This window comes from Callorhinchus milii, unplaced genomic scaffold (genome assembly GCF_018977255.1).
Source record: "Callorhinchus milii isolate IMCB2004 unplaced genomic scaffold, IMCB_Cmil_1.0 Scaffold2, whole genome shotgun sequence".
NCBI lineage: Eukaryota > Metazoa > Chordata > Chondrichthyes > Chimaeriformes > Callorhinchidae > Callorhinchus > Callorhinchus milii.
In genome coordinates, this window is record NW_024704743.1 from 22,521,798 (window position 1) to 22,549,067 (window position 27,270).

The window sequence follows — 27,270 nt, forward strand, 5'->3', positions numbered from 1 at the left end:
GTGAAGCGCTTTGAGACATGATAAAGCTATTTCAAATGCAAGTATTATTATTATAATTAATGTAACAGATTGCTGTGAAATGCTCAAAGTTTTGATGTTTGTGAATCACCCTTATGTCAGCACTAATATAGCAAAGTTCGGTAAGTGGTTGCAGCTGATTGACACACTTCCAGTTATTTTGCCTGCTGCACAGTGTTGGTACGTGTACGTGGCCTATTGTTTCCATATAAATTGTATTCAAAATTAACGGTGCGTAGATATAGCCTTAAATTGGATAATTTGTTGTTGAGTTTTTATCAGTGCCAGCATGTGGGCTGACGGCTACTTGGCCACGCAGATGCTGTGGTAGCGTCTCAGTCTAACCATTTTGCGCTGTGCATTTATTATTGTTGTCAGAAAATACAAGAGGGGGTATGAATCTAGAAGGCCATTCAGCCATGATCTCACCTTTCCACACTACTCACTCATCCCATTTCAGCATCGAGTTATTTCTTAAGTGAGTCTAGCATTCTGCCCTCCATCCTTTCCCTTACTGGTAAGTGAATTCCAGCTGATAATATTCCTCTGTGGAAAGAAATGCTTCTTGGTGTTTGCCCTGAAATTGCATTCCTAACCCTGAACCTGTATCCTCCTGTCCTGCTAGCTTGGCGTATCTTAAGCAATGTTTTGAGTTTGCTTTTATTCTATTTAGTATTTTTTGGTATGAAGTCTCTTCTGAGTCAGAAGCACTTTACCAAATGTAATGAATATTACACTAGGGATTATTATCCATACTGCGTTTCTCTGCAATATGTCTAGGGTTTGAGCCACTCCCTTGGTTTGGCCTTGGTACACTGTAGTACTAATAGTCTATACACTTGATATAGCTTTATCACGTCTTTGAGATGTCTCTCCACCTAGATACATCCAGTGGGTGGCCACTGTACAGCCTGAGCATGCTTTTTAGTGCTCTGAACTGATTAATCAACGTTCTGTTACGGTTGTTTATTGACTTGCGCTATTTTGACATGGTGAGTAGTAATATTTAATAATAATGATCCTTGCATTTGATATAGAGCCTTATTGCGTCATCACAATGTGGAGTCCTGTAGCTCAGTGGTTAGCGCCTTGCAAGTGGGAACGATTCCCGGCAACAAGAAAGGTTGGACATGTTTCCTTGGTCCCTCAATCCATGGCTGTTTGTGGGACACTGCTGTGGGTAATCGGCTGCCGTGTTATCCCACAAAATACACAGTCAATTCACTTTACAGTATATTCTGTGAAGCGCTTTGAGATGTCTAGAAGATGTGATAAGGCGCTCTATCAAATGCAACGATTATTATTATTGCATTTCCAAGTGCTTCACAGGATTTTACTGTGAAGTGTAATGATAATATGTATAGACAGATGTGGCAGCCAATTTACGCACAGCAAAGTCTTGCAAATAGCCATCAACTGTGTGATCAACTTGATTTGAGGGATTGTTGGCCAGAAAGTTTCATTTGATTTTTCTCTTACCACTGTTGTGCTGATAGTTAACCTCAGATGGTACTGAAACAGATGACTCCATTGGAACCTAGGAGTTTAACTGAGGGGGAATAATCAAAATAGACAGTGGTCTACACCCATTTTAGGCAAATAATACTTCTCAAGCAGCTACCTGAAAAGCACAAGCTCCAAACATTAACGTTGAATATTGTGAACATAATAACATAATTTAATGATATGCAAAATGTTATACAGAATTGATAGCATAATTCTTTAGTTGTAAGACAAGATACCTGATGCATATGAAATTTCGTATTATTAATTCTTACCACTGCAGACCTAACACAAGTTTGTATAAATAGGGGAGGGGGAGACTTGTGGGTTGTTGTGGCAGTCCTGCATAATAAAATATGACTGCAGTTAGGCTTGCAGTACTTTAAACTCCCTAGTTTATGGTTTTATTATACCTTTGGAAAAGCATGATAACCTCGGTATTTCACAACAATGAGGACTCACTCAAGTATCGCATACAGTTATCACATGACTTAACATAGACGGCGTTTGGTATTCAGCCCAGTTTCTGTGAGCATCTCAGAATTCCACTGTGCTTGTCTTCTTCTTTTATGTTGATGCAAAAGACGATTTATGCTGTCCTCAGTGGTAAGTACAGAGGTGGGGGGTGGCGGGGGGGGGTGGGGGGAACTGAAGGTGGTTTATTCAGCAGAGGATTTTTTTGGGGTATTGTTCCTCCTTATTTTGCTTTAAAGCTTAAAAACCGATGTCATTTTGCAATTGATTAACAACAATGTTGGGATAAGTTAATTTAGACCTGCCTTAAGTTTTTTTTAAAAAACATTTTAGCTGCGACCTGTATTGATTTTACTTTTCATCGGCTGATTATTTGTTGATACTGCGAGCCTGAATGATGTGCTTAATGTTTTCAACGCCTAAGTGGATGCCTGGATTTTCGTGAGAGGATACTTGTCTTTATTTGTTAAGTGTGAATTTTCTGTGGAGGTATATCAGGTGAAGTTGTTTGTGATACAAGTGGTTTAAACAATGGTTTATGTGTCACTAGATTCCTTTCTGTGGCAGCTTCTGGACTATTGAATCTTAGCACATTGCTGCCAATGAATTATATCGGTAGTTACATAAGAGTGCTGCCTTCATCCGTTTTTCAAAGTGCTGTACATTTCAGCTCCAGTACTAAAATCTTTGGTTATTCCATAATTTTGCCCTGTGGAAAGCAACATTTCAAAAATGTACTTAAGGGGGAGCATGTTGAATATTGCTACATTAATGAATATCATATTAGCCCAAGTATGAGGAACAACTTCAGAAGCTGGATAAATATGCAACTCGGCACATTGTGGAGTTTTTTTTTAATGCCGCAGGTCTTTTTCCACCGATGCTGACTAGTGGGGCTGGAAGATATTAGAGTAAACTGATAACTCATCACTCCAAGGGTATAGGGCTCAGTGATGAATTATCTTGAGTGGCGAGTTAGGTTTGTGTATAAATACATAAATAAATGTGGTCGGAATATTGACAGCATGCTGATTTAAGTGGTAGAGACAAGTTAAGAACGGGGTCAAGTAATCAGGAGTTTACTGTACGTCCCTAACCCTCAAAAGTTGCTTTTCTGACCTTGACATGATGAATGAGAGAAGCATGGATGGCTTGCCCCATAATGTTTTCTCACTGAGGAAGCGTTTTACTGCACTAAACCTAATCCAAAGATTTAACTTTGATTTTTTTTCCCCAGCGGGAAAGGAAAATTTACAATCCCCTTTTTGTGTTTGTTAGGCGTTCCTGTCAAGATCAGGAACTTGCTTATCGGATAATATTATGGATTCAAAACCATCCCAACACTTGGCATATCTCACTGAAGCACTGGAAGTCATGAGTTAATGAGGGATATATGTGCAATTGTTGTAGGGTATGTGACATAAGATGTGTTATGTTGGTTTGTGGAGATGCAAGGAGAAGGTTCTCATTATCTTTAACAAAGTATGGCAACCTATAGGAATGCAACAGCAATGGTCTCAACAAGTTTAGAGTGTTTCATTCGGAAGGTGTGGCCTGTTACGGATGTTGCTACACATTTTGGGATATAACCCAGCAACAAATTGTATTTCAGTTTAGACAAAGGGATTGCAGGAATCTGCATCATTTCGGAAAGATCAAACGGCTTGCTGCATCAGCAAAACATGCATAACATGAATGATCCAACATCTGATGTAGTGAGAAGTTCATAATGTAAAGTGATGTTTAGGATTACATGCACTTGATCATTTCTAAAAATATCCCAGCATAAAATGTAATATTGGTGGGCATAAAATATTTTGGGATATACCTTCATCCCTAAATAAATGCTTTTTATAAATCATTAATGATTTTTAGGTAAACGTCTGTTGCATTGAGGTTATCCACTGTTCAATTTTAGCAGGATTTTAATTGCAGGACACTTCACTATCACAGAACCGTTGAAAATGACAGCACAGTTGTCTGTGCTGACTCTTTGAAAGAGCAATCCATTTAGTCTCAATTGCTTGCATTTTCACCATACTCTTGCAGTTATTCCTTTTTAGAAATCTGTCTAGTTCCCTCTTGAAAACTAATATGGATCCTGCCATGATCACCTCACCCGATGTAACAAATCTCTCCTAATCTCTCTCTTTGCTGCCTTGCTAAATACTACGACTACTAGTTACAATTGGACAGTTAACTCTATATTTTATGGTATATATAAAAGAAAAGCAGGAATGTAAAATAATAAAACCCCATGAGACTTGAATATTCCTTATTGTAGCATTGAACACAATGAAAATTACAGCTGAATAAGATGTCTGGATGGGCATTAACACTTCCATCATACCGCTGCAGGAAAGAATTTTCATCGGAAATGTAATATGGCAGCACAAGAATATCATACTCCAGCTACATGCTGCAAAGAAAAGATGTCTCAAGGTTTTGGAGGTTGGCAACAGGCTATCTCTGATATCTGGGATATCCAGTTGGCTGCTGCCCTCATCAACAGCAACAACAACATTTCATTTATAGAGCGCCTTTCACGTCGGGAGGACGTCCCAAGGCGCTGTACAGTTGAGTCAGGACCCGAGCAGGGGGGAAATGGTCAGGGTGAGGGGAGGGAAGGGAGGGAGCGAGGAGGGGGTAGAGAGTCGAGAGGGGAGCTGAAGGCACGGTCAAAGAGAAAGGTCTTGAGACCGGCCTTGAAGGAGGAAAGGGAGGAGGCGGCGAAGGCACTGGGGGATAGAGTTCCAGAGCCTAGGGGCTGAGAGGCTGAAGGCCCGACCACCGATGGTAGGGTGGTTGGGGCGGGGGATGTGGAGCAGACCGGAGCCAGAGGAACGGAGGGTATGGGCAGGTAAGTAGGGGGATAGTAAGTCAGAGAGGTAGGAGGGAGCAAGGCCGTGAATGGCCTTGTAGGTGAGGATGAGGATCTTGAATTCATACTTTTGCTGGATGTCAAGATTGCATTTGCATAGCCCTTTCACCTTCCATGTCCCTCAATTTCATATGCTGGAATGATAGTTGCTGCTGATTTCAAGGACATGTCAATTGCACTATTTGTAATATTGTAAAAATGAAGGACATCTGTCTGAATCGTGGGAGGGCGACCGAAGGCACGATCGAAAAGGAGGGTCCTGAGACTGGCCTTGAAGGAGGCAAGGGAGGAAGCTGACGTTCAGTTGGAGAAAGTTGTCCTTCGTCCAGGACTGATGTCGGACAGGCAGTCGGTCAGGACGCCAGTAGTCCTGGAGTTGAGGATGGAGGCAGAGAGATAGAGTTGGGTGTCATCTACATACATATGGAAATTTACCCCATGTTTGCGGACGATGTCAACAAGGGGGAGCGTGTAGAGGGTGAAGAGGAGGAGACCAAGCCCTGAAGAACACTGCACGAGACGGTGCGGGGGCTGGAGGAGAAGCTGTTTGCTGAGATGAAGTGGAGGCAGTGTGAAAGGTAGGACCTGAACCAGTCAAGGACAGAACCTTGAAGGCTGAGGTGGAAGGAGAGGCAGTGGAGGAGGATTGAGTGGTCCACGGTGTCAAAGGCGACAGAGAGGTCGAGAAGGCAGAGGGAGCCCTAGTCGCACATGGCCAGGATGTCATTTGTAACCTTGACCAGAACAGTTTCCGTGCTGTTGGCAGCATGGAAATCCGATTGGAGGGGCTCATGGAGGGAGTCGGATGAGAGGAAAGAGCGAAGCTGGGAGGCAATGGCTCTCTCAAGGACCTTAGACAGGAAAGGGAGGTGGGATATGGGCAGGCAGCTGGATAGCTGTGATGGGTCAAGGGTAGGTTTCTTCAAGTGGGTGATAGTGGCTGTTTTGAGGGGGGTAGGAACAGTGCCAGATGACAGGAAGAGGTTGATGATGTCGGCGATTAGTGGGGCAAGGAGGTGGAGCTGGGATTTAAGGAGAGGGGATGGGATCCAGGGAGCAGGTGGTGAGCTTCATGGAGGATATGGTGGTGATGACAGAGGAGGGGGTGACAGGTTCAAAGGTGTGGAAGGAGGGATGGGTAGTGGTCGGAGTGTGTGGGGGTGGGTAGGGAAGGGGTGGAAGTTGGGAGGGCAGTGGCAGCTGAGCGGATTCCCTCGATTTTGGACTCGAGGAAGTCCAGCATTTTCTGGTAGTCGGAGGAAAGAATCTGAGAAGTGTGGCGGGGAGGGCAGAGGAGCAGGTTGGTGGTGGAGAACAGGAGCCTGGCAGAATTAATCTGGAGTAGAAGGACGATTTGGCCGAGGCAAGAGTAGGGCGGTAAGTTTTGATGTGTTCCAGCCAGATGTGCTGGTGGACCGTTAGGCCAGATTTGAGCCAAGTGCATTCGGCAGCCCACACCTGGCACTTGAGCGAGCGGAGGTGGCTGGTGAATTAGGGTGAGGATCGGGAATAGGAGGCAGTTCGGGGGGTGATGGGGGCAAGGGCATTGAGTGTTGTGGAGAGGATGTTGTGAAGGAGAGTTAACGCAGAGGATGGGTTGGTGGGGGAGGTGGTCCAGAGGGGGAGGAGTTCAGAAGACTCCAGGGCAATGGAGAAGGATTGTGGGGAGATCTTCTTCCACAGGCGGTAGGAGATGGTGGTAGGTTTGGAGGCAGTGGGGAGAGGGATATAGGAGTTGAGGGAGATGAAATGGTGATCAGAAATGGCCTTGTCGGTGATGGTGACATCCGAGACGCTGAGAGATCACCAGGTCGAGCGGGTGGCCGTGAACGTGGGTAGCAGAGTGGATGTGGAGGGAGAGGTTGAGAGAGGAGAGGAGAGCGGAGAAATCTGAGGCGATGGAGCAGGAGGGGGTGAAGTGGAGGTTGAAGTCGCCTAGGATGATGAAGCGGTAGGAGCTTCATCAGATGTCAGAGATGAAGGTGGGGGAGGATTTTGGGAGGTGGTAAATTAGGAGAATTTTTAGTGAGAGATGGGAGGGATGGTAGAGGGCAAGGTGTTCAAAAGAGGGAAATAAACCGGCGGAGTTGGGGGATAGGGCAAGTGACACCCTGGAGGTGAGGGCCACCCCACCGCCACGATGGTTGGTGCGTGGGGCATGGTGGTAGATATAGCTGGATGGTGTGGCCTCAGTGAGGGGGAAGGTGCCACCTGGGGTGATCCAGGTTTCCGTGAGGGCCATATTATCAACATTCTCATCGAGGATGAGATCATTGACGGCCAGGGTCTTATTGCAGATGGAGTTATATACACAGAAGTCACTGGGAACACCCAGCAGGTCAGGCAGCATCCATGGACAGAGGAAAATGAGTTAGCATTTCAGGTCTATGACCTTTCGTTCTAACAAAAGAGGTCTTTAAAATTATGAGGGGTTAAAGTCAATGGGGTGAAGTTATCACTGGTCAATAAATCCGTGACTTGAGGACATCAATGTAAGATAGCTAACAAATGGGGAAGTTCGGAGAATTTTTTTGGTTAGGATATGGAATGCTCGGCCGGGAGCGATGGTTGAGGCACAATCCATATTAGCTTTCAAAAGGGAACAAGTTACATATCTAAAAAGGAACACACTACACAGGTAATGGGAAAGGGCATGTAAATGAGACTGAAAGGATTGCTCTTTATAGAGCCAGCACAGACACGATGGGCTGAATGTCCTTCTTCCTCTTTGACTACCTCGGTTACCTCCCCTTTCTCCCCAGTTCGGTGTCAAACCCTGTCATTGTTAAGTGCTCCGAATCGCTGCCCTGCGGGAAAGATGCTATATAAGTACAAGTTGTTGTTGTTGTAAATTTCCTTGTTTCTAGTGGTCGAGGTTGGGAACTCGTACATATGCTTCAAATTTGCATCACTCCTCTCAGTTGAACACTGAACTTTAGGTTTTCAAAACACTCTCAAACCGTAATGTTCAGCTGCTTTGCATTATGCACGAGTGTGCTGAGTGAAGTCCTATTGTGTGCCTAATGCTTTAAAAAGAGTTTAAAACATTAGGGAAGGGTGGGGAGAAGAAATAAGCTACTTGGTTGAGAGAATAAACAATGGTTGAGAATATGTCGTATAACACTCCTGGATTTCTGGGCAATGTGATGTGGCATTGAATGTGTTTCCGAATGTTTTCAGAGCTTTTTTGTTGGGCGTTTTTTCCATGTGAGAGTTTGAAATAGAGACTGACTCAACCCTGGGCATCTCCGTCCATTTCTCCCTCATAATTTAATGATCACATTAAAATGAGAGAATGCTACAGCACAGTAATGAACTGTTCAGTGCACTAAGTTGGCATTGGTAGTTTTCTTTGCATGAGCCAATTGGCCATCCTTTACTTTTAGAAGAAAACGGCAATGACCGAGGTCAGAGAGCAGGTCCACCGACCTGACCTTTTGACCATCATCAGGTCATGGTGGTCAGAGATGAGGGGAGTCCAAATAGAATAGAGAGAGATTCTGTGTCCCCCAAACAGACCTTAAAATAATTTGAAAAATATGACTGATGCTCTAATTATAAATCCAGTTTGCCTGCATGTTTTCTAAGCCTCTGATATGCTATTGCGTTTTTTTTTGGCAGAGAGTGATTAAACTTGGAAGTGTTATATAATTTTCTGCAGTTTTGCTCCCTGTTTAATTTTTGATATTTTGAGTGGGCGGTGTGAATAAATGTCAGTGGAAATGAATAGCGGTTCAAAAAAATCTCCTGAAGGTTGTGTACGCTTTATTGACACTATTGTATTGATCACTGCTGAATGACAGCAGCATCCATTTAACTGTTCATTCCATTAAAAGCCCTTTCATGCCTGGGCAGCCAATTTAGGGTTACAGTTACACGCCTTTTCTTAATGAAAAAAAATCGGTGCGACGGTCAGCTTTTCGAAACATGTTGAAGTGCTTAGCGGGGGAAAAAAGAATTACTGGGATTTTTGCAAATCTGATGCCCACGTGTGCCAACAGATGTTCTCAAACTTGCTTTTAGAAGAAATTGTTTCAGACTTACCCACATGGACGTGCTTGAGAGCCTCCTGCGATTGCTGTTTGTAATTAAGGCTGTGAATCCCGAGGTCATGTGACTATGAATGAAAAGGATGGCTTCACATTTGATTGACTTCACAATCCAGTGAAGGGGAAAATAAAGGAAAAAGCCAGTAGTCAGCTCAGAGTGGGACTGCCGCCAGCTTATGTGTCTGCCGTTAGTAAACTCATTGACAGTACCTGCAATTACAATGAGGTCGAGCTGGATGAAAAACAAAAGGGTTTTGCAGCCGTGCAGGGTGAGCTCTCCACCTTTCATTTGCAGTACAGTGGTTGATGTAGTTAACAGAATAATGGAGTGTAGAGACTTACTTAAAAGAATATTCCTTGAATACTATTCTTTAGTATGTTCAACGAGAAATACAGCACAATAGAAGGAATAAAGCAAATGATTGTTCCTTCAAAAGTAGCAGTACTATGTTGACTGACTGAAGGGTTTTTCTTCCCCACTCCACTTAAGTTTTAATAATTCAATGTCATTTTTCTAGCATCAAGCTCCCGAGGTGATAAATCCTGAAGATGAAGTGACAGACACTGAAGACAATGTAGAAGAAGACTTAGGAGTTATGGAAGATCAACGTAGTGTAATCCTTCACCTCCTTTCTCAACTGAAACTCGGCATGGATCTTACCAGGGTATGTAATCAAATCGAGGATAAAGCTGGTGAATTTAAAAGTGATCGACATTGACTGATGCATCTTTTTTTGTACATTATTTCATATAAATTGTTTTGGACAGAAATCAAAAAATGTTCAGTCAGTTTAACTTTGCCACGCAGGACCAGGTGCACAAGCAATTTAAATTTGCTACATTTAAATCGAGATCGTACATCTCCAATCTAACATCATAGTTGTATTCTACATTCCCTGAAAGTAATAAGAAAAACTGAATGACAGTAACTGGAAAACCACTGCTCTAAATGAACAGTAATCAGCCAGTTATACAACAGCATTTTGTGAGCACTTGTTCTCTACCATTACCTACTGCATGCAGCACTCGTATGCATCTTTAATATCAGCCATTTCAAAACCTTTTAAGCAGGATTCTGTTGTGTACTAAGCTGGTTAAATGTAGTTATAAGCCATTTAGTGTGAGGTTTTATTGTTAACAGTTGCTGATTATTTTTTTAAGCTAATTTTACCCCGTTGGGTGTTGCACTATTAGCATACCATGTAGTAAACAAAATTAAGCATATTCAAACACAATTCGATACTGAAAATCTACAAGAAGCAGAAACAATGATAAGCACAAAATCTTTGTGGAGCATCTTGTAGTGCTTTGAAAAGCTCCAGGATGGAGATGCTATGCTGCATTTCAGGCAGTTCATGTTGTTTTATGTCTGATGTACAGCAATTAAGCATTGTTCATGTGCTTTTCCACACTGCCCAATGATTCTCTGTGTGCAGTACACTCCAGCCTGAAGGAACAACAACAGTTTGCACTTGTATTGCGCATTTGAGTAGGAGGGAAAATGTCTCAAAACGCCTCAAAGGAATGTCGAGTACTGTTAGTCTGACAGTCGGTTGTGCTCTCGCCTCTGAGTCAGAAGGTTGTGGACTCAAGCCTCATGTTGGGACTTTGAAATCATAGTATAGGCTGACACTCAAGTACGTTGCTGGGGGTGGGGGGGGTGTTGGAACTGCTGTCAGATAAGATGTCAAACAGATGTCCCATACACTTATTCTGGTGGACATTAAAGATTTCAATGTACTTATTTGAAAAGTGAAGGGAGTTTCTCCTGGTGTCTTGGCCGACAGTTCCTCCAGATAAAATTGTTCGTTCACATCAAAGCTGTTTGTAGGACATTGTTGTGTGCAAATTCGCTGATGCTTTTTCCTACAAATACGCAGTACAAATACAGATATACAGAAAATCCTTTGAAGCACTTTGAGATATCCTCCTGATGTAAAAGATGCTATATGAAGTGTGAGGATAATTATTTTTGGGTAGCATATTGATGTTCTGCTAATAAAGCACTTGGAGAAGCAGGAAGTGGCTAAACTGCATGGTACAATACAACTCCTTTATAATGCATTAGTTCAGTTCCATAAAATCGCTAAGTGTATTATAACTGAATAACTTAAGTCAGTGCTTTTGCACATGTATGCAGAAAGCCAGACGGTTTTCTGTGATTAAAACAAAATGGCAGACTTCGGAACATTGGGTTGCTGCTGATGTCATTTCACATGTGCAATGAGCAACTATTGGCAACCCGATGACCTGAAGGTTGGCCGTTTCTTAGCACACGAATAACTAGTTGGCGTTTTGAAGTGAGATAATATTATTTGAACTGAGCTGACTGGATCTCTACTTGCATTTTGGATTTTTTGCTAAGTAAATGTTAGGGTTCACACCCCAATTGCACACTATAATCGAACCCTCAATATAACAGGGTTCTATTCTATCACAGAAAGGTGCCTTTATTGACCAAATGTAGTTTAATCACGTAATGCTTTCATTGGGTGGTTGGCTATGTTTATCTTGAGATTACCAAACAGCATGGAATTTTAATCAAGCTATGCTTTGATGATTTAATTCGTCAAGTGGGCAGTAGAAAATCAAGTTGAGTTTGCACCTGGTGCAAAATAAAAAATGAATACCCTTTTATAGTATAATTCTGGTGGTGACAGCAGCCTGACATAATGTACAATGAACAACAAAAAAAGCGGCCTACCTTTAAATGACTGCGATTGAATCATTTTGGCTGCTGGATCCTCTTTTGGCAGTTCTGCTACTCCTGGTAGCTGACTGCATACACAGAATTTTTGGGATTCTTTTATCTCGATTACCTAAATAACGGAGGTTCAGACCCAAAGAAAATATCAGGAGCATAGTCTCAGGATTTCAGCCTGGCCTGTGGGAATGCAGAATGAAAAATGGAATACTCCCAACATTTTTAGCACTGCTACATGAGTGTTATTTGTACTGCAACTAGTGGCCTAATATAAAAGCAGCATTAGTAATAAAAACCCCTGTTGCAGTATGTATAAAGTTTGATGCAATTTCAGTTAAACTATGGCTTACATAGTTGATTTCTTTTAGCTCCATATAAAATGTGAAGTTGTCTGATGTTTGTGGAAAGCTCTGAATTTAATGTCTGGGTGATGAATCAAATGTATCTCTGAAAATGGTCTATCTGCAAAATTAAGTCTGAATACTAGTACCATCAATAATCTTTACTTTAAACTTTCTCGGTATACAGTAGAATCAGAGGAATGGATAGCCGGAAATTCACAGCAATACAATGAGTGTCTGATAAAAGAATAAGGATGGGGGAGAACCATGGCTGTCAGAATCTGTGCCTATAATAGATGTTGGTGGAAACCTAATTGCGCTAGATAGAAGGGAACAGTCAGAGATGGACTCCTACAACTACATAATATTATCATTTCTTCCCACTCTTCTGTGGGAGCAGAATTAATATTGCAACAAACATTATTAGTAGCATAAAACTACTGCTACTGTCTCACGACGGTCTAAACCCAACAACCACAAATTACATTTGTATTGTGCCTTTCACATCGGGAGGATGTCCCAAATCGCTCGACAGTCAAGCTATGGACCCGAGCTGGGCGTTGGGATCAGCAGGGGAAGGTTTTGAGACAGGTCTTAAAGGAGGCAAGGGACGGGGGGCGAGGCAAAGGGACTGTGGGTTGGAGTTCCAAAGGGTGGGGACAGAAAGGCTGAAGATCTGACCGCCGATGGTGGGCCAGGCCGGCAGGAGACGTGGAACAGGCCAAAGTCTGCCAAGTGGAGGGAGCAGACAGGCCGGTTAGCAGATCACAGAGGTAGGGAGGAGCAAGGCTGTGGAGGGCTATGAAAGCGAGCTCACGTTCCCTATTAGTCAGTGAACAATCCAACACTTGGTGAATTCTGCTGCTCAGTGAGGAGGAGCTCATATCTCAGGATCAACAGGCGACGTTGCTATGAATGTTTGGCTGCCACAAAAGACTACTGACGTTTTCTCTATTTTTATCTAAATCACTTGTTTGCATTGGCTGCTGGTGTCGCATGATTTCTAGAACCCTATTTCAATCTCTGGTGATTAATTTCTTTACATTTGGAGGACCTGAAGTGGCTTCCTTTTCCTCCACCTGAGGTTTCCATCACAGAGAGGATCCTGGTCCTCACCTTCAAAGCCCTCCATGGCCTTGCTCCGCCTCACCCCCTCCCTTGCCTCCTTCAAGACCTTCTCAAGACCCACTTCTTCGACCATGCCTTCAGTCACCCCCCCCCCCCCCCACCCACTCCCCGATCCTAACCCCCAGCTTGGGTCCGAAACATTGATTGTCCAGGGCCTTGGGACGTCCTCCTGACGTGAAAGGTGCTATACAAATGTAATTTTGTTGTTGTTGTTTCCTTCATGCTTAGTTGATATAAGTCTTGCCCCATTTCACTCTTTCTCCCTCATCTCAAAATAGTGACAAATTCCTCTTTGTCTGGGCCTTCTTTCCCACCATCCACTACAGCCACCAGATTGTCTTCCTTTCTGCCACCCATGTTTGAGGATCAGATGCATTTTTACTCCATTCTTAATTTTCTGGTTGGATCAGTCTCTCTCTAGCTCCTTTCCATAGATTGCTGCTCCCTAGATACTTTCTCTTGCAATTACATCACATTTCATGTCTCTCATCTGCCTCCACGGCCTGTGGTAGAGGCAGAACCAAATTTCTAAGGTTCTGTGGTCTGAAACCCTTTAGGTATTCAGATGACCTGCCTCTAGTGTGCTATTCATTTAAACGTGGAGTCCTGTAGCTTAGTGAGTGGTTAGAGCACTCGCCTCGCAAGAGAGACGACCTGTGTTTGATTCCCAGCAGGATGAAACATTGGTCAAGTTTCCTTACTCCACATGACTCTGTTTACCTAGCAGTAAGTAGGAACCCAGTTGTTAGTCGAACGCTTTTCTGGGGGTAATAATTCCTTCAAAATAAATTTTAAAATAAATTGGTCACTCAATCCACGACTGTTGTGGGACACTGCTGTGTGCAATTGACTGCCACGTTTTGCCAACAAAATATACAATCAATTCACTCTGCAGTATATTCTGTGAAGCGCTTTGAGAGGTCACAAAGACGTGATAAGGCGCTATATCAAATGCATGGATTATTATTATGTACTAATTATATTTATATACTGATTATAGTATGGTCATATCTATATTGATGACCCCCACCTCCCAGGCACTGTCCCTCTCTTTCTTTCATTCTGGCCAAGACCATTCCAACCAAGCCTGGTGCAAGTTTATTCGGGGAAATTTGTTGCGGAATTTAGTCCAGGGGTTCACACGATGGCTTAACTCTTGAGATGCTATCACGTTTTCTACAGAATTTAGTATTTCTGACATTATGTACAGCATCTAGGAGCAAATATAGTTTTTCACTGTGGTGCTGTTGAGGCCAAATCAAGAGAATGTTTAATGACAACTGGAAGCAGTACTGCGATGACCTCAACATAATGGTACAATAACAATAAATAACAAGCGAGGGTCCATGAAGCAGAATAACTGTGCTTGGTACAGACAGGTGTAGGTAGATCACTTTCTGTGGTTCATTAAGTAATTTATTTCAGGTATTGCAGTGGAATATAATTCACCTAAAGTACTTGTATAATTCTGTCATAGCTGTTATTTGTTATTGTTTTCACGTAGGGCTTCATTTATAGTCCTCAAACTATATTTTGCCATCACTAATAGCCCTCAAACTGCATTTTTCCCAGCGCTTGGGGACATCCTCCCAACGTGAAAGGCACGATACAAATGTTGTGTTGTTGTTGCCTCACATTTTTCATATTTATATTGAAATTTTCTAAAAAGCAGCTTCAGCTAATCCAGTTACAGTGGAGCTAAGAAATGGGGCTAATGTTTTGAAGGTACTGTACCTAAATTGCAGTAAAACATTGTGGTCCATTGTGCACCATGTGTATTAAAGGAATTACAGGTGCTTGTGATTATGTAAATAACCATTGAAAGGATGGGTCAAAAATTACCCAGTAAATACTCTGGATACTAATCAAATAATTAAGAGCACTTATAATTTTCTCTGTATACTTGCTTCTACCCATTGTGCATAATACACTGCTGCATAATGGTCTTCACTGTATGGTTGTTTAATCTATTTAAAAAAGTGATCCAATAAGTATTGACAGTATCCTTTTTATATGGATTGAGGATTTTTTTAAAGGTCTACCTTCATTTTAATTCAAATCTGTCAACAGCATTTTAAACATACAATGTTTCAGCTATATCTCTATTTCCTTTCAAGTGCAGAAAATTGATGGATTGTTTCAAAATCAAAGAAAAATCCCTACTTTTTAAACAAAAACGAGTAAAAGGCAAATTCTTCCTTATTTGTTTAAGCTCCACGTAGCTGTATTATCTACTGGNAAAAAATATGCAGGCTGACTAACACTTGCTGTTTACAAACTTCCTAGGATATATTGCAATCTTGGCCAAATGGGTTTCTGGATTCTTATATAAGCTCGTTCTGATCAATACTCTAATTAATTATTTTTCTCTCATCGTTGACAACTGGTTTGATACCTGCGCACCCTAAAATACGTCCACTTCACTGGTATTTTTAAATGCATCTGTAAAGCAGATATTCGTTAGAAGGTACTTTTTTTTTTCAGGTGACTTTCAATTTTCCAAAATTGATTAAAAGGTCCTGATAGAGTTGTTCAAGATTATGAAAAGATTTGAGAGGATGGATGATGATAGGCTGTTGAGAATGGGAAAGGTCACTGCCAGATGCTGTGGTTCATGCATATAACTTCAATGTACTCGGGAGAAAACTTGATGAGTACATAGGAAGAATAGAGCAGTATAGGAAGGATTGTGTGGAGTGTAAACATATGCACAGACTAGTTGAGCCGAATGACCTAAGATACAACTCTTAAGTGTTCAGTGCTGCAAAAATGATTGAAATGCACTTATGTTCACCTGTGTTTGAAATGGCAAGCTTTGTGATTTTAGCTGGTTAAACTCAAGCAGCACTCCCAATGCACACTTTGGGATCCCCAAACCTTGACTTTTTCCAACCTGCATGTAATGCTTTATGAAATTAGATAAGCATCCTTCTGAGGAGGAAGATCACAACATTACAGATGTGGGACATTTTCATGTGTATAGACATGAAATAGACATGTGTACAGACACAGGCTATAGACATGGCGGTGATGTCAAGACATTCCTGTGTGCAAACTATTAGAATTTTTTTTGATGATTTTTGCTATACAATAAGTGTAATAGAGAGTGGGAGATGTGCCTGAAATTTAGACATTGAGGCTTTCAGTTCCCATTTCCAGGAATGGTCTAAAAAGCTTGATGAACATTCTGTATCTGCTCAGAGGGAAACTGTTGTCATGGCTCCACCAACTTCAATCACAACACTGCTCAGTCTCAAGCTTTCAGTCACTCTTTGCCTATTAAAGAAAGTAGCTGGTGTAAATCTTTGAAAAGGGATTGCAAGCCTCTGTCTCGCTTAGCCATCTGAGCACTTTGAAGTAGACAGACGTTCAGTATCAAAAACACTTTCCAATTCTAATTGCTCTTCTCATTCCCAATCTTCACCATGATGAGTTCATACTTTTTTTCAAAATAATGTACTTCATCCTGGATAATAGTTTCATCTCATCCTTTGTGTTTTTCAAGCATTCAAATTCCTTCACCCCCTTACTTCCCCCCCCCCACCCTCCATACACATGCACCACACATGCATACAAGCAGCATTAAAGTAGTTTGTCTCAGCCACACTGAAGTGTAAAGATATAGATAGGCTTCATTCATAGGCTTGCCAATAAGTGTGCATGCACCAACGGGTCAAGATACATTGAATTGCAGGAAACATAGTCTTGATCTGTCATTGCATGCACACTTACTGGTTGCAGTGAAGAACAACTACAACTTGCATTTATATAGTGCTGTCCTGGCACGTGTGATGGAGGGGGAGGTGACCGTAACCACGATTAAAAAGGAAGGTCTTTACACGGGATTTGAAGGTGGGGAGGGAGGGAGGGAGCAAGTCGGAGTGATTGAGGGAGAGAGTTTCAGAGTTTCTGAATGCAGGGGCTGAAGGCACGGCCACCGATGGTGAAGCAAAGGGGATGAAGGACAAATACGAGGCTGGAGCCGGCCAAGGGAAGACTGCGAGTGGGGAGGTTAGCAGGTCAGATAGGTAGGGCCTAGCGAGGGCATGAAGGAATTTGGAAACGAGTGAGAGAATCTTGAACTTGATCCGTTTGGTAATTGGAAGCCAGTGGAGCCTGGCAAGGACTGGTGTAATGGGGATATGGAGTTTTATCCGGATGAGTATGCAGGTGGCGGAGTTTTGAATTAATTGGATTTTGCATATGGTGAAGCTGGAGATGCCAGTGAGGAGGGCATTAGAATAGTCCAGCTGGGAAGTGACGATAGGTGTCAACGAGGGTTTTGGCTGCATTGGTTGTGAGGTACGGATGGAGGTGGCCAATGCGTTGGAGGTAGAAAAAAGCAATCCTGGTCAGCGAACGAATGTGTGGTAGAAAGGAAAGCTGGAGATCGAACCTGATGCCTAAGGTGCGCACAGGTTTGGAGAGCCTGGGGAGGTTGACGAGTTCAGACCCGCAGGAGAGAAGACGTTGACGGGAGCCAAAGAGTATGGCTTCCGTCTTGCTGACATTCAGCTGCAGGAAATTTGCGCTCATCCAAGCCTTCGTGTCCGCCAAACGAGGACAGGACATCAGCGGACTGGGAGTCGCAGCCAGAGGAGGAGAGTAGATTTGGGTGTCATCTGCATACATGTGGAAGCTGACCCGATGTCTGCGGGTGACATCGCCAGTAGGAAGCATGTAGAATGAACACTTGCTGGCTGCATTGAATTCCTCATGCACAAGAGGGAGGTTTTACAACTAAGAGTATCTTTCCCATTGAAACAAAGAGACCACATTTGAATACATTGGTCATTTGCTTATGTAAGAGTTAGACCTTCAATGGGGGTGATGAGGGGTGCTCTGGCATATCTGTCTCTCTGCTCCTGTCTTCGATCTTTGAGTGATGCCCAGAAAAAAACATTTAGAACCAGGTTTTTCCATAGCCAGCAAGAAATCACTAAGTATGGTTACCAGGGTGAGAGGTCGGTATGATAGGTTTAGTTACAAACTTTTGGTGTCTTATCTTTGATTTTTCAGAACACAGTATTCAGAATATTGACCATCTCCTTGTTGATTGTGATGTCAAATAGCATATCTTATATCTGTCTCTGGGCCGGTGTATGATGAGATTTTATCCCCAAGATCCACAAAAGCACTGATCCTCAAACCTACCTCTTTCTTGGGAGGAAGCATTTGAGATGTATGTAGTCGGGATAACCCACAAATCTTCCATCCTTATGAGAACAAGAAAGTAGTAGCTGTAGAATCCTGAATTCTTCTCTTTTGCCTCAGAATTGTTCTTGCACCTGCACAGCTAACCGCTCTTACAAACAACTGAGTGCTCTCCTTATTGCTCTAAGAATGCCCAGTGTACTGAAATAAATGCAACCAGGATATATCATTTCAGGTCAGCACAGTTAATCCGCTGATTTTGGGTGATGCTTGGAGGCAATTATAAGACCACTTTATTTTTACCCTAAAATCCAATTTCGCTAATTGACAGTATCAAAGTTTACACATCATACTTATTATTTTACCATTTGATAATAGTACATCTTTTATTGATATACCAAGAGTTTTGTTTTTTCTATATAAATAGACTTAGAACAAGAAGTTACCATTTTATTTGGCATAGCATCTTTCATATCAGAAAGATAACTCAAAGCTTCACAAGATTTACTTTAAAGTGTAGTGACTAATATGTCGGAGAATACGGCAGTCAATTCGTGCATGGTAATTTCCCGCAAACAGCCACAATTTGAACAATTGTATTGGGAGTTGGAGGATTGTTGGCCAGGATGTCGGGAGAAATTCCCTTCTGTTTGTTGAGTATGCATGTCTAGGCAGCTTATTTGTTTTCTATGGGAACAAAACGTTATGTAAATCTATTAGAAATCAGTGATAAAATCAGGTTGCTGATTGCATCTTCATTTATCTCCTTAATGGTCATTGAAGAATGTTGGCACCCTTACAGCAGCTGCCTTGTAGGCCAACTAATGTTGTAGGCACCAAAGATGTTAACAACTTGGAGTAACACGCATACATTTTTTTTAGTATTATTGCCTTCAACTGATCGTTCAGGACAATTAGTGCTTCTGTGTAGTTGGCTATAACATTTTCGGACACCAAATTCTCACTTCCAATTCTTCCGTTGGTTTAGTAATTTATGTGGAGGCTGAATAAATAAGGAAGTATGTTAGATTATCAATCATAGATATGGTTTTGTCTTCCTCATTGTTTCACTATAGTTTACTGTCTACATACAAAAACTCATCCATTTGTACTCCTTAGTTCTCTTTATGATTTGGGGCAACTTGGAACTTTCTGATTATTTTGACTTGTGTGTTGCATTCTGTCATTGTTCTTACTTAGTCTTTCTACCTCTTCTGGTCTAAGAGCTAAGGCGTGGGTCAAGATGATACCTTGTATGCAATGGATGTGGGGAAGAGCGTCTCACCAAGATGGCTACAGATGACACAAAGTTCTTAAAGGGAGAGTGCCCCTAGATTTCCCCCCATATGGATGACAAGAGTATTCATTTGTATGTGGAGGTTGAAATGCTTTCAATGAATGAGGGAGAACATATCTATGGTAGGTAATCTAACGTTATTCTGTAAATAGTTTTTGTAGGATTAAAGAGATGATTGTGTTGCACACTACCTGGGATATTTCATTTGAAATATCTGAAACAATAGTTCTGAAAATTAATTTTGTCATTGTGCTTAATCTGATTAATGGAGTTGAAAAATTGTTTCTCAGGAAAGCGTTACTTTTTTCCTCAAGAGAGGAAAAAGCTCCTCGCAACATAAATGGTGTCAGCTTTGTTCAGCATTGCTCAGATCATAGCCCTCCTGCCTCTGGGTCAGTAGGTTGTGAGTGCCAGCCCATATTGGGACTTGAAATTCCGGTGGTTTATGTCTTTCAGTTGAAACGTTAAAAACAAAATAGAGTAGAGAATGTTTCCTGATATCCTGGCTAACAATCCTCTCGATTAATCGGTCACTTCATGGCTGTTGTTGGGACCTTGCTCTGCACAAAATGGTTGCGTGTTTGCCTACAAATACAATAACTGTACTTGACAACATTTATTGTCCATGTGAAGTGCTTTGAGACGTTTCAGTATGTGCAATGAATATTTATTACTTAAACTGCATTTTCTGCAGAAGAATCCGTGTATGACACGCAGATTCCCAAGACACCCAACTCTGACCCATGTGCAGAAAGCGCTGTTTATGTCATGAGGCATTCTTTCTGGTAATAAAGTGTCAACACACTCCTGCTTTCCTGAGGAACAATTTTTCAACATCACTGTCGCACATTAAGCTTCAGTAGTGCTGTCTAAACATGTGATGTTAATTGTTCCCTAACAAAAAAATATTCAGACCTTATTCTTTAACAGTTATAACCGTTTCAATTTATCACTTTGACATAACTACATAAAACAATATGCTTATGATATTGAGAGATCCTGTATAAGTGCACTTGGCAAAGGTGCCATGCTCTAGGATGTCTTAAGTGTAATATTCATCTGATAGATTAAAGCCAAATGGAATTTGAATGGGCAAGCTATGTTGGGTCAGTGGATCATTAAACATTCTGACGTGACACATTGGACTTCATGTTTGCAAAGCTGCTTACACAGGATTCTTACAAACTGCCATTAATGTGCATTTATATTTCATTTCAATCATAGACTGTGGATTATTCTTTTTATCACTAGATCATTGATGCTTTTTAAGCTACAGTTCATAGCCTTCACTTTATGCCCTTTTCTTGTCAAAATTGCTTCTGAATTTCTGTTGCCATAACAATACCAATAGTAAAACACCTTTTGTTCTAAAAGTGATTTTTTTTAAAAAAAGCAACTAGAAATGCAGTATAACTCGCATAAGTCTATCCTTTATAAATCATAAAATCGCCTAAGACGTACATTCACCCAAGTCCCATTCAGTTTCCTATCAAAACCACTTAGATTTCCTTGCACGACTTGTATTAATCACCTTCTAATTCGTAAGACTGCTCCCCGATCCTCCATTATTCCTGCACTTATCTGCTGCCTTGAATCGCGGGAAATGACATCCTGATCGGTTGACGCATGGGGATTTACTGTGTTGAATTGTGGGAATCGTTGTCTTGATCAGTTGAGGCATGCGCAGAAGAACTTCATTTTCTGTGACTCAATGCGATTCCAATGCTTGCTGATAAGTGTGCATGCGGTGATGGGTCAAGCTGCGTTGAATCGCGGGAAATGCAGTGTTGACCGTCATCGCATGCACACTTACCAGTTGCGGGGATAAACTATTGCATGTGCACTGACTCGCTGCATTAACTATTGCATGCGCACTGTAGACTTATTGATTAAATTGATTTTCCACTACTTATACAGTTTGCCTGCAACTCGGATTTTGTGTAAGTCTTATTAAATTTTATGGTCCTGACTGATAGGACTTATGTGAGTTTTACTGTATGTAATTGTAAATAGTAAATTTATAAAATAGTGAATATTTTCTCCAGAAGACTTTGAGTTCACAAAAAATATATATTTTCACATCATTTAAAGAAACAGTATTTTGATCCTGAGGTTTTACTTTACTCTCTGTTTTTAGTCTTGATTTTTTTATTGTCAGAAGGTGCAACTCAATGTTGGATATTCCTGCATTTATTTTCTAATTTTTTTTTCCCTCCTGATTTTTGATCCTTTTTTCTGATAGGCCGGCATTATATTTGTCCTTGTTTAATATCACTAAATGAGAAAATGTTTAACATAACAAGTTATTTTAAAACATTTATACCACTCGTGTTTTATTAGAATCTCAGCACAAGAATAACTTGATGAAAATCTGTATAGTATGGACAACTTGTTAGATCTTTTCTTCCATAGAATTGCCTGCTGCATTTACCAATATTTGGCCACCACACTTCCGATAATGAAATATGACCTTTTTGTTTCACTTAGTAGTCTAAAACTTCTACTAATCTCCGAAATTATCCACATTGGTTTATTTTATAACTTTCCACTATCAAAGAGACCCTCAGAAAGCTCTGAACTTTTTCCTGAATTGAAAAACAGAAATGTTGGTCAGGCAAACGTATTGACAGAAAAGGAGCTAAATATAATTTATAGCCAAAGTAACTTGGATTTATTTTTAAAAATTATGGCATCTTTAAAATATTTGGTATTGAACTTTTTTTTAAAAAAAAAGTACCACTTTATCCTACTTGAATTTTACATGTTAAAATTCTTGTCTGAATTAGACATTTACTGTGCCTCCTTTGGAAAAAAAAACATTTTCTGTTCTTAATGATGCAGAAAGCACATTACACACAACTATCTTCACCTTGTTCATGTGGCTAAGCCAGAAAACATCCTCTGGGAGGCAGCCACGTTAAGGTGTACCTTTATTCATTAATTGTCCATTTAGTATTTACATCTGGAATATCGGAAAACAAGGAATAATTGCAAGGATGTAATCTAATAAGGATTCATGTCCTCATTTGGGAGTGAGGCTTTCTGTATAAATGCCCTCAGAATCCCTTGATTGGAATACAGCCTTGAAATAAGTCCTGTATATTATGAATCATATATGCTGGACATTTTATTTATAGTTGTTGTTAGCATTTTGAGATTAAGAACATTGTGCAGTATTTAGTTCATATTTGTAGCCAATTTTTTTTGTAATTCTTTTGTGTTGATTTGTTTTTGTTTTGTGGTAAACTTGACAGTTGAGAGGAATGCAATATAAAGCTCACTAGAGATTATTGATGTCTTGGGTATGTCACTATTACTGGTTTAGAGTACATAATCTGCAGTTGATTGCGTTTAAATGATATGTCCAGAATATGTTAGTACTTTTATGATATATATGTGTTTTGTGCTGTTGTCTGTCTACTTCACTTTAGATTGTGTACATATCCACTTTTTTCCCCCCCACTAATCTTGTCTAGTTTCACAATAAACACTACTACAACCATCACTACAATCCTGTAACTGGCTTTGTTTCTTGTAACGTGAGAAATCTGGAGTGCAGAAATATTTTGCTGAAACATTTTAAGATTGCATACATACGACAAAAGCCGTTTATAAAAAAAAAAGCTCATCCAGTAGCTTAGTGACTGACGTCTGTACTCCAAATCATGACCAAACGATTATCAAATTGACCTTTAATTTCTGGTATAGGTTTGCTAATCGTGTTGCCGGGAGAATTGCTCTCAGAGTGGGTGTTTTTATTTTTGTGCAGATTTGACCATTTGTAGTCGATCAATTGAGCTGCAGACATTTTTTGGAGAGCTGAAGATAAACTGATTAAATGTTAAGTAAAAGAAAAAAGAATGCATTTTAATAGAACCTCATCACATTGAATGCCTTGAAGCATATTGTATGTAATTATTGTCGAGGGCAGTGACTGTGTTTGAAGGCAAGCACAGCAGCATGGAAAAACAGCTGGACAGTGGAAAAGATGTCTGCGGGATGCTGGCCTACGTAAAGAGTTCTATAAATGCAAATTATCAGTTCATACCAGCCATTTTCAAAATTATCATCTAAAATTACTTTTAAAATAAATAATAATCCTTGCATTTGGTATAGAACCTGAGAATGTTTAATAGTTATTTGTCTTCTGAGATGAGAAAATATTCTGCTTAACAGAAATGTGTTGGTAATTCACTGTCTAGAATCTAGAATATTCACTATATAGAAATTGAAGGCTTTGCTGTACCTTGCCACTACTTTAGGCAGTTGTTAGCCTTTAGTGAATGGACTGTTCATTCTGCGTCAGCCTTAAGAAAACAAACTAGTTGTGCCATTAAATGTATGTAGTCCCAGGTGAGATAACTAGACATCAGTGAATATATGCAGAGATATGCATATGTATCATAGTAATTGCAACATAGGAGGAGGCAACTTGACCCATAAACCATAAAATGGTATAGCTAATCCAATGGACCAATCTACTTAAATCCTATTTCCCAGGTCTTACCCCATACCCTTTTATATTTTTCCTCTGCAAATGTTTATTAAATTCTCATTTGAATATTGTAGTGTCAGACTCTTTTTTATAATTCTCTGCCTATTCTAGGAATGTTCCATTGTTGAGCCTCCATTTTTTTTAGAGAGATTCAAGGATTATTTTATTGTTCTGGAGTCGTATTGGTTGCCACTACACCCACTTCTAACATATGTAATTCTACCAATATATGTTTAAAGAAATTGGTTTGAGGTGATCCTTGTTAAGTTGAGTTTGTATATAAATTGAAAGTAATACACATAGTTATTAACCAACTGTAATAGAAACTGGCCCACTTGACTTTGAAAGTCAACATCAGACTAGAATGGTTGAATTTGAAAAGTGATTAATCATTAAAGAGTTTCTCTTACATTAGAAAATGGGTACTATTGCTAATATGTTGATCACTGTGAACTGTTTCAATTCGGTGTCATTGCTTCTTATTTAAGATATTAGAAAGAAAGAACTCACATTTTTATTATAACTTTTCACATCAAAACAGTGTTTCACAGTTATTTACTGTCAAGTATAGTAACTTGTTTGTATAGACAAAACCCATAACCATTTCCACAAATAGTCATGAGGTGAACCACGAATTAATCTGGAGGATTCTTGGTCAGAACATTAGGAGAAATCTCCCTTTTCAAATAGTGGGATATTTACATCCACCTGAAAGGTAGATAGGATCTTGGTTGATCATTTCATCCNAAAAACAGAAGACAATGCAGTATTCTCATCTCTGCGCTGGAGTTTCAGCCGAGACTATGAACTAATTTGCTTCCCGATTTCCCAGCTTGAACTTGCCACCTTGTCTCCCGGAGTTAAAAGTGCTATCAAATGAGCCAAACTGACTCCCATCATCTTTCTGAATTAAGGTTCTACTATACCATCAAATGTATTTCCTGCGAAGTTATACTCCATGAAAATAGTGATTTCACTAAAATTCTGATACAGCTGATAATGAAGGATTGTTTTGGTGCTCTATGATCTTAGTTCAACTTGTCAAAAACTGACAATCACACAAAGCCCGTAGACCTGGACTGGACTAACAAAGTTTCATTCATGATATTGAAAAGATGCCCGAATTACAAAACAAGTACATTCAGAAATTTAAACTTCCCATTATATTTGAGCTTGAACGATGCAACTCTTCAGAAAATCACTGATATTAATTATAAGAGTTATCTTTATAAGAGTTATTAAGATATCAAAGAGAAAGCAAAGACCTATTATTGTCATAAGATAATTCTGACTAGAAAAAAAGTTGTATTTTTAAAGTGGCTCATCACATCACAAATCATTTCACAAGTAATTACTGTCAAGCATAGTGTCTTTTTGTACGCAAATGTGACAGCCATTTGTGCATGGTCCTACAAACAAACAGCCAAGAAATGAAGTGCCAATTAATCTATCTGATGGATTGTTTTATACATGTATAGAACAACTACCTCTAGATAGGAGATAGAGATTTGGATATGGGGTTGAATAGTCAGGTGTGGAGCGGCTGCTAGAGAGGAGGACGTGAGTGAAACTTGTCTTTTCAAGTCCTGTCATGGGATTTTAACATCTGCTTGAACAACAGACAGGACCTTGGTTTAACAACTCATTCGAAAGGTAATGCAGGACTCCCCGCTAGACTAAGAACACAATTCCCAACATGGGGCTTGAACCAATAATCTTCTGACCTAGGTGAATCATACTGTTCCAAACTCACTGACATAGGAATTGGCATCAAAAATGTCACTTGTGGACAGGAATATAATATAGCATTTACTCATTGCACCACTTCAATTTCCTTTGCTGCAATGCACGTGGGACACTAATTTTGGAGAACTCTAGTTCATTCGTATCTCTCTGATTCTTACAACATATCTAGTTACATATTTTATCTTAAATCCTTTGAGCGTTTGCATATACAGTATATGCATCTTTTCCAGTACTTTTCAACCAAATTTTACTATTAAAGAACTTCTATTAAAACAAAATAGACTTCATCACAAGTTTATCAAAAAGGTGAGTGGAAAACCGCGGTGCTGGTGTAAAAGTGGATTATTATAAGATTTTGTATAATTGGCACTTCTTGCCTCGATGTGCTCAAAAAACTTAAAATACTCACCTCCTCTTCATGAAAACCTCAGCTGTTGCTGAAATTGGAGGTGACATCAACAAGCCATATGCTGAATGCTTCCAGTGACTCAGTTCTAGGTGATGTTCAGCACATGACTTTCACATAAATTCTTGCTCTTTAAGTGGCTTATGAGAGTGTGCTCTGATTCATCTGGATTTGTGGTTAAAAAGGGACAGTGGTTACAGAGAGGGTGAGCTCCAGCCTACACTGATCTGTTACAGAATATTCTACCAATTTGCGTGTCAATTTGCCCAAACCCTACACATAAAAAGGAACCAAGGGATTAAGCAGTAGGTGTTGAGTAAACCTGGTTGCGGCATTAGACTTGAACATCAAGATAATCAAATATTAGCTCTGTCCTGTACACATCCTCCATCTGAAGACAGATGTCTGTCGAATAGCTAATGAGGATCTCTGAGGCTTGTAACAACAGCTGCTGGAAGGTATTAACTGGAGGCGTGAACATATGCTCATATATCCAGGACTTGGTATCTACCTTATCCTTGCATTTGATATAATAATAATAATCCTTGCATTTGATATAGTGCTTTATAGAATATATTGCTAAGTGAATTGACTGTATATTTTGTGGGTGAAACACAGCAGCCAATTGCACACAGCAGTGACTACATTTTTTCTGATTTTTTTTTGAAGGGATTATTACCCCGGATAAGCGATCCGCCAATCGACTAACAATTGGGTTCCTACTTACTGCTAGGTAAATAGAGACATGCAGAATAAGGAAACTTGCCCAACATTTCGCCCTGCTGGGAATCAAACCCAGGTCCTCTCGTTTGCGAGGCGAGTGCTCTAACCACTAAACTACAGGATTATATGTTTAACACCTTTCCTTGATTCTTGTGCAGAGAGATAAGCAAGCTCTATCTCCAACTGGTGGAATCAAAGCTCAGTTTGGTGAGGTGGTGTTGAGCGGGAGGGGGGTTAAGCAAGGTCTACTTCAAGCTGAGCTGACTTCAAGGTGAATGAAATGTTCTTGGTAATGGAATGTTGGAATCAAGCCAACCCTCAGTGGTGGTCTCGGTTGTCCAATTTCTGAGC

The 27,270-nt window shown here is 40.5% G+C and overlaps 1 protein-coding gene across 1 annotated transcript in view; it reads left to right on the forward strand.

Moving 5' to 3' along the window:
• LOC103176266 (oxysterol-binding protein-related protein 10) overlaps positions 1-27,270 on the forward strand; it is a 113,726-nt gene that overhangs the window by 64,474 nt on the left and 21,982 nt on the right. The window contains exon 8 of the mRNA XM_007889701.2: positions 9,444-9,590. Coding sequence (XP_007887892.2) covers positions 9,444-9,590 — 147 coding nt within the window. The remainder of the gene's footprint in view (positions 1-9,443; positions 9,591-27,270) is intronic.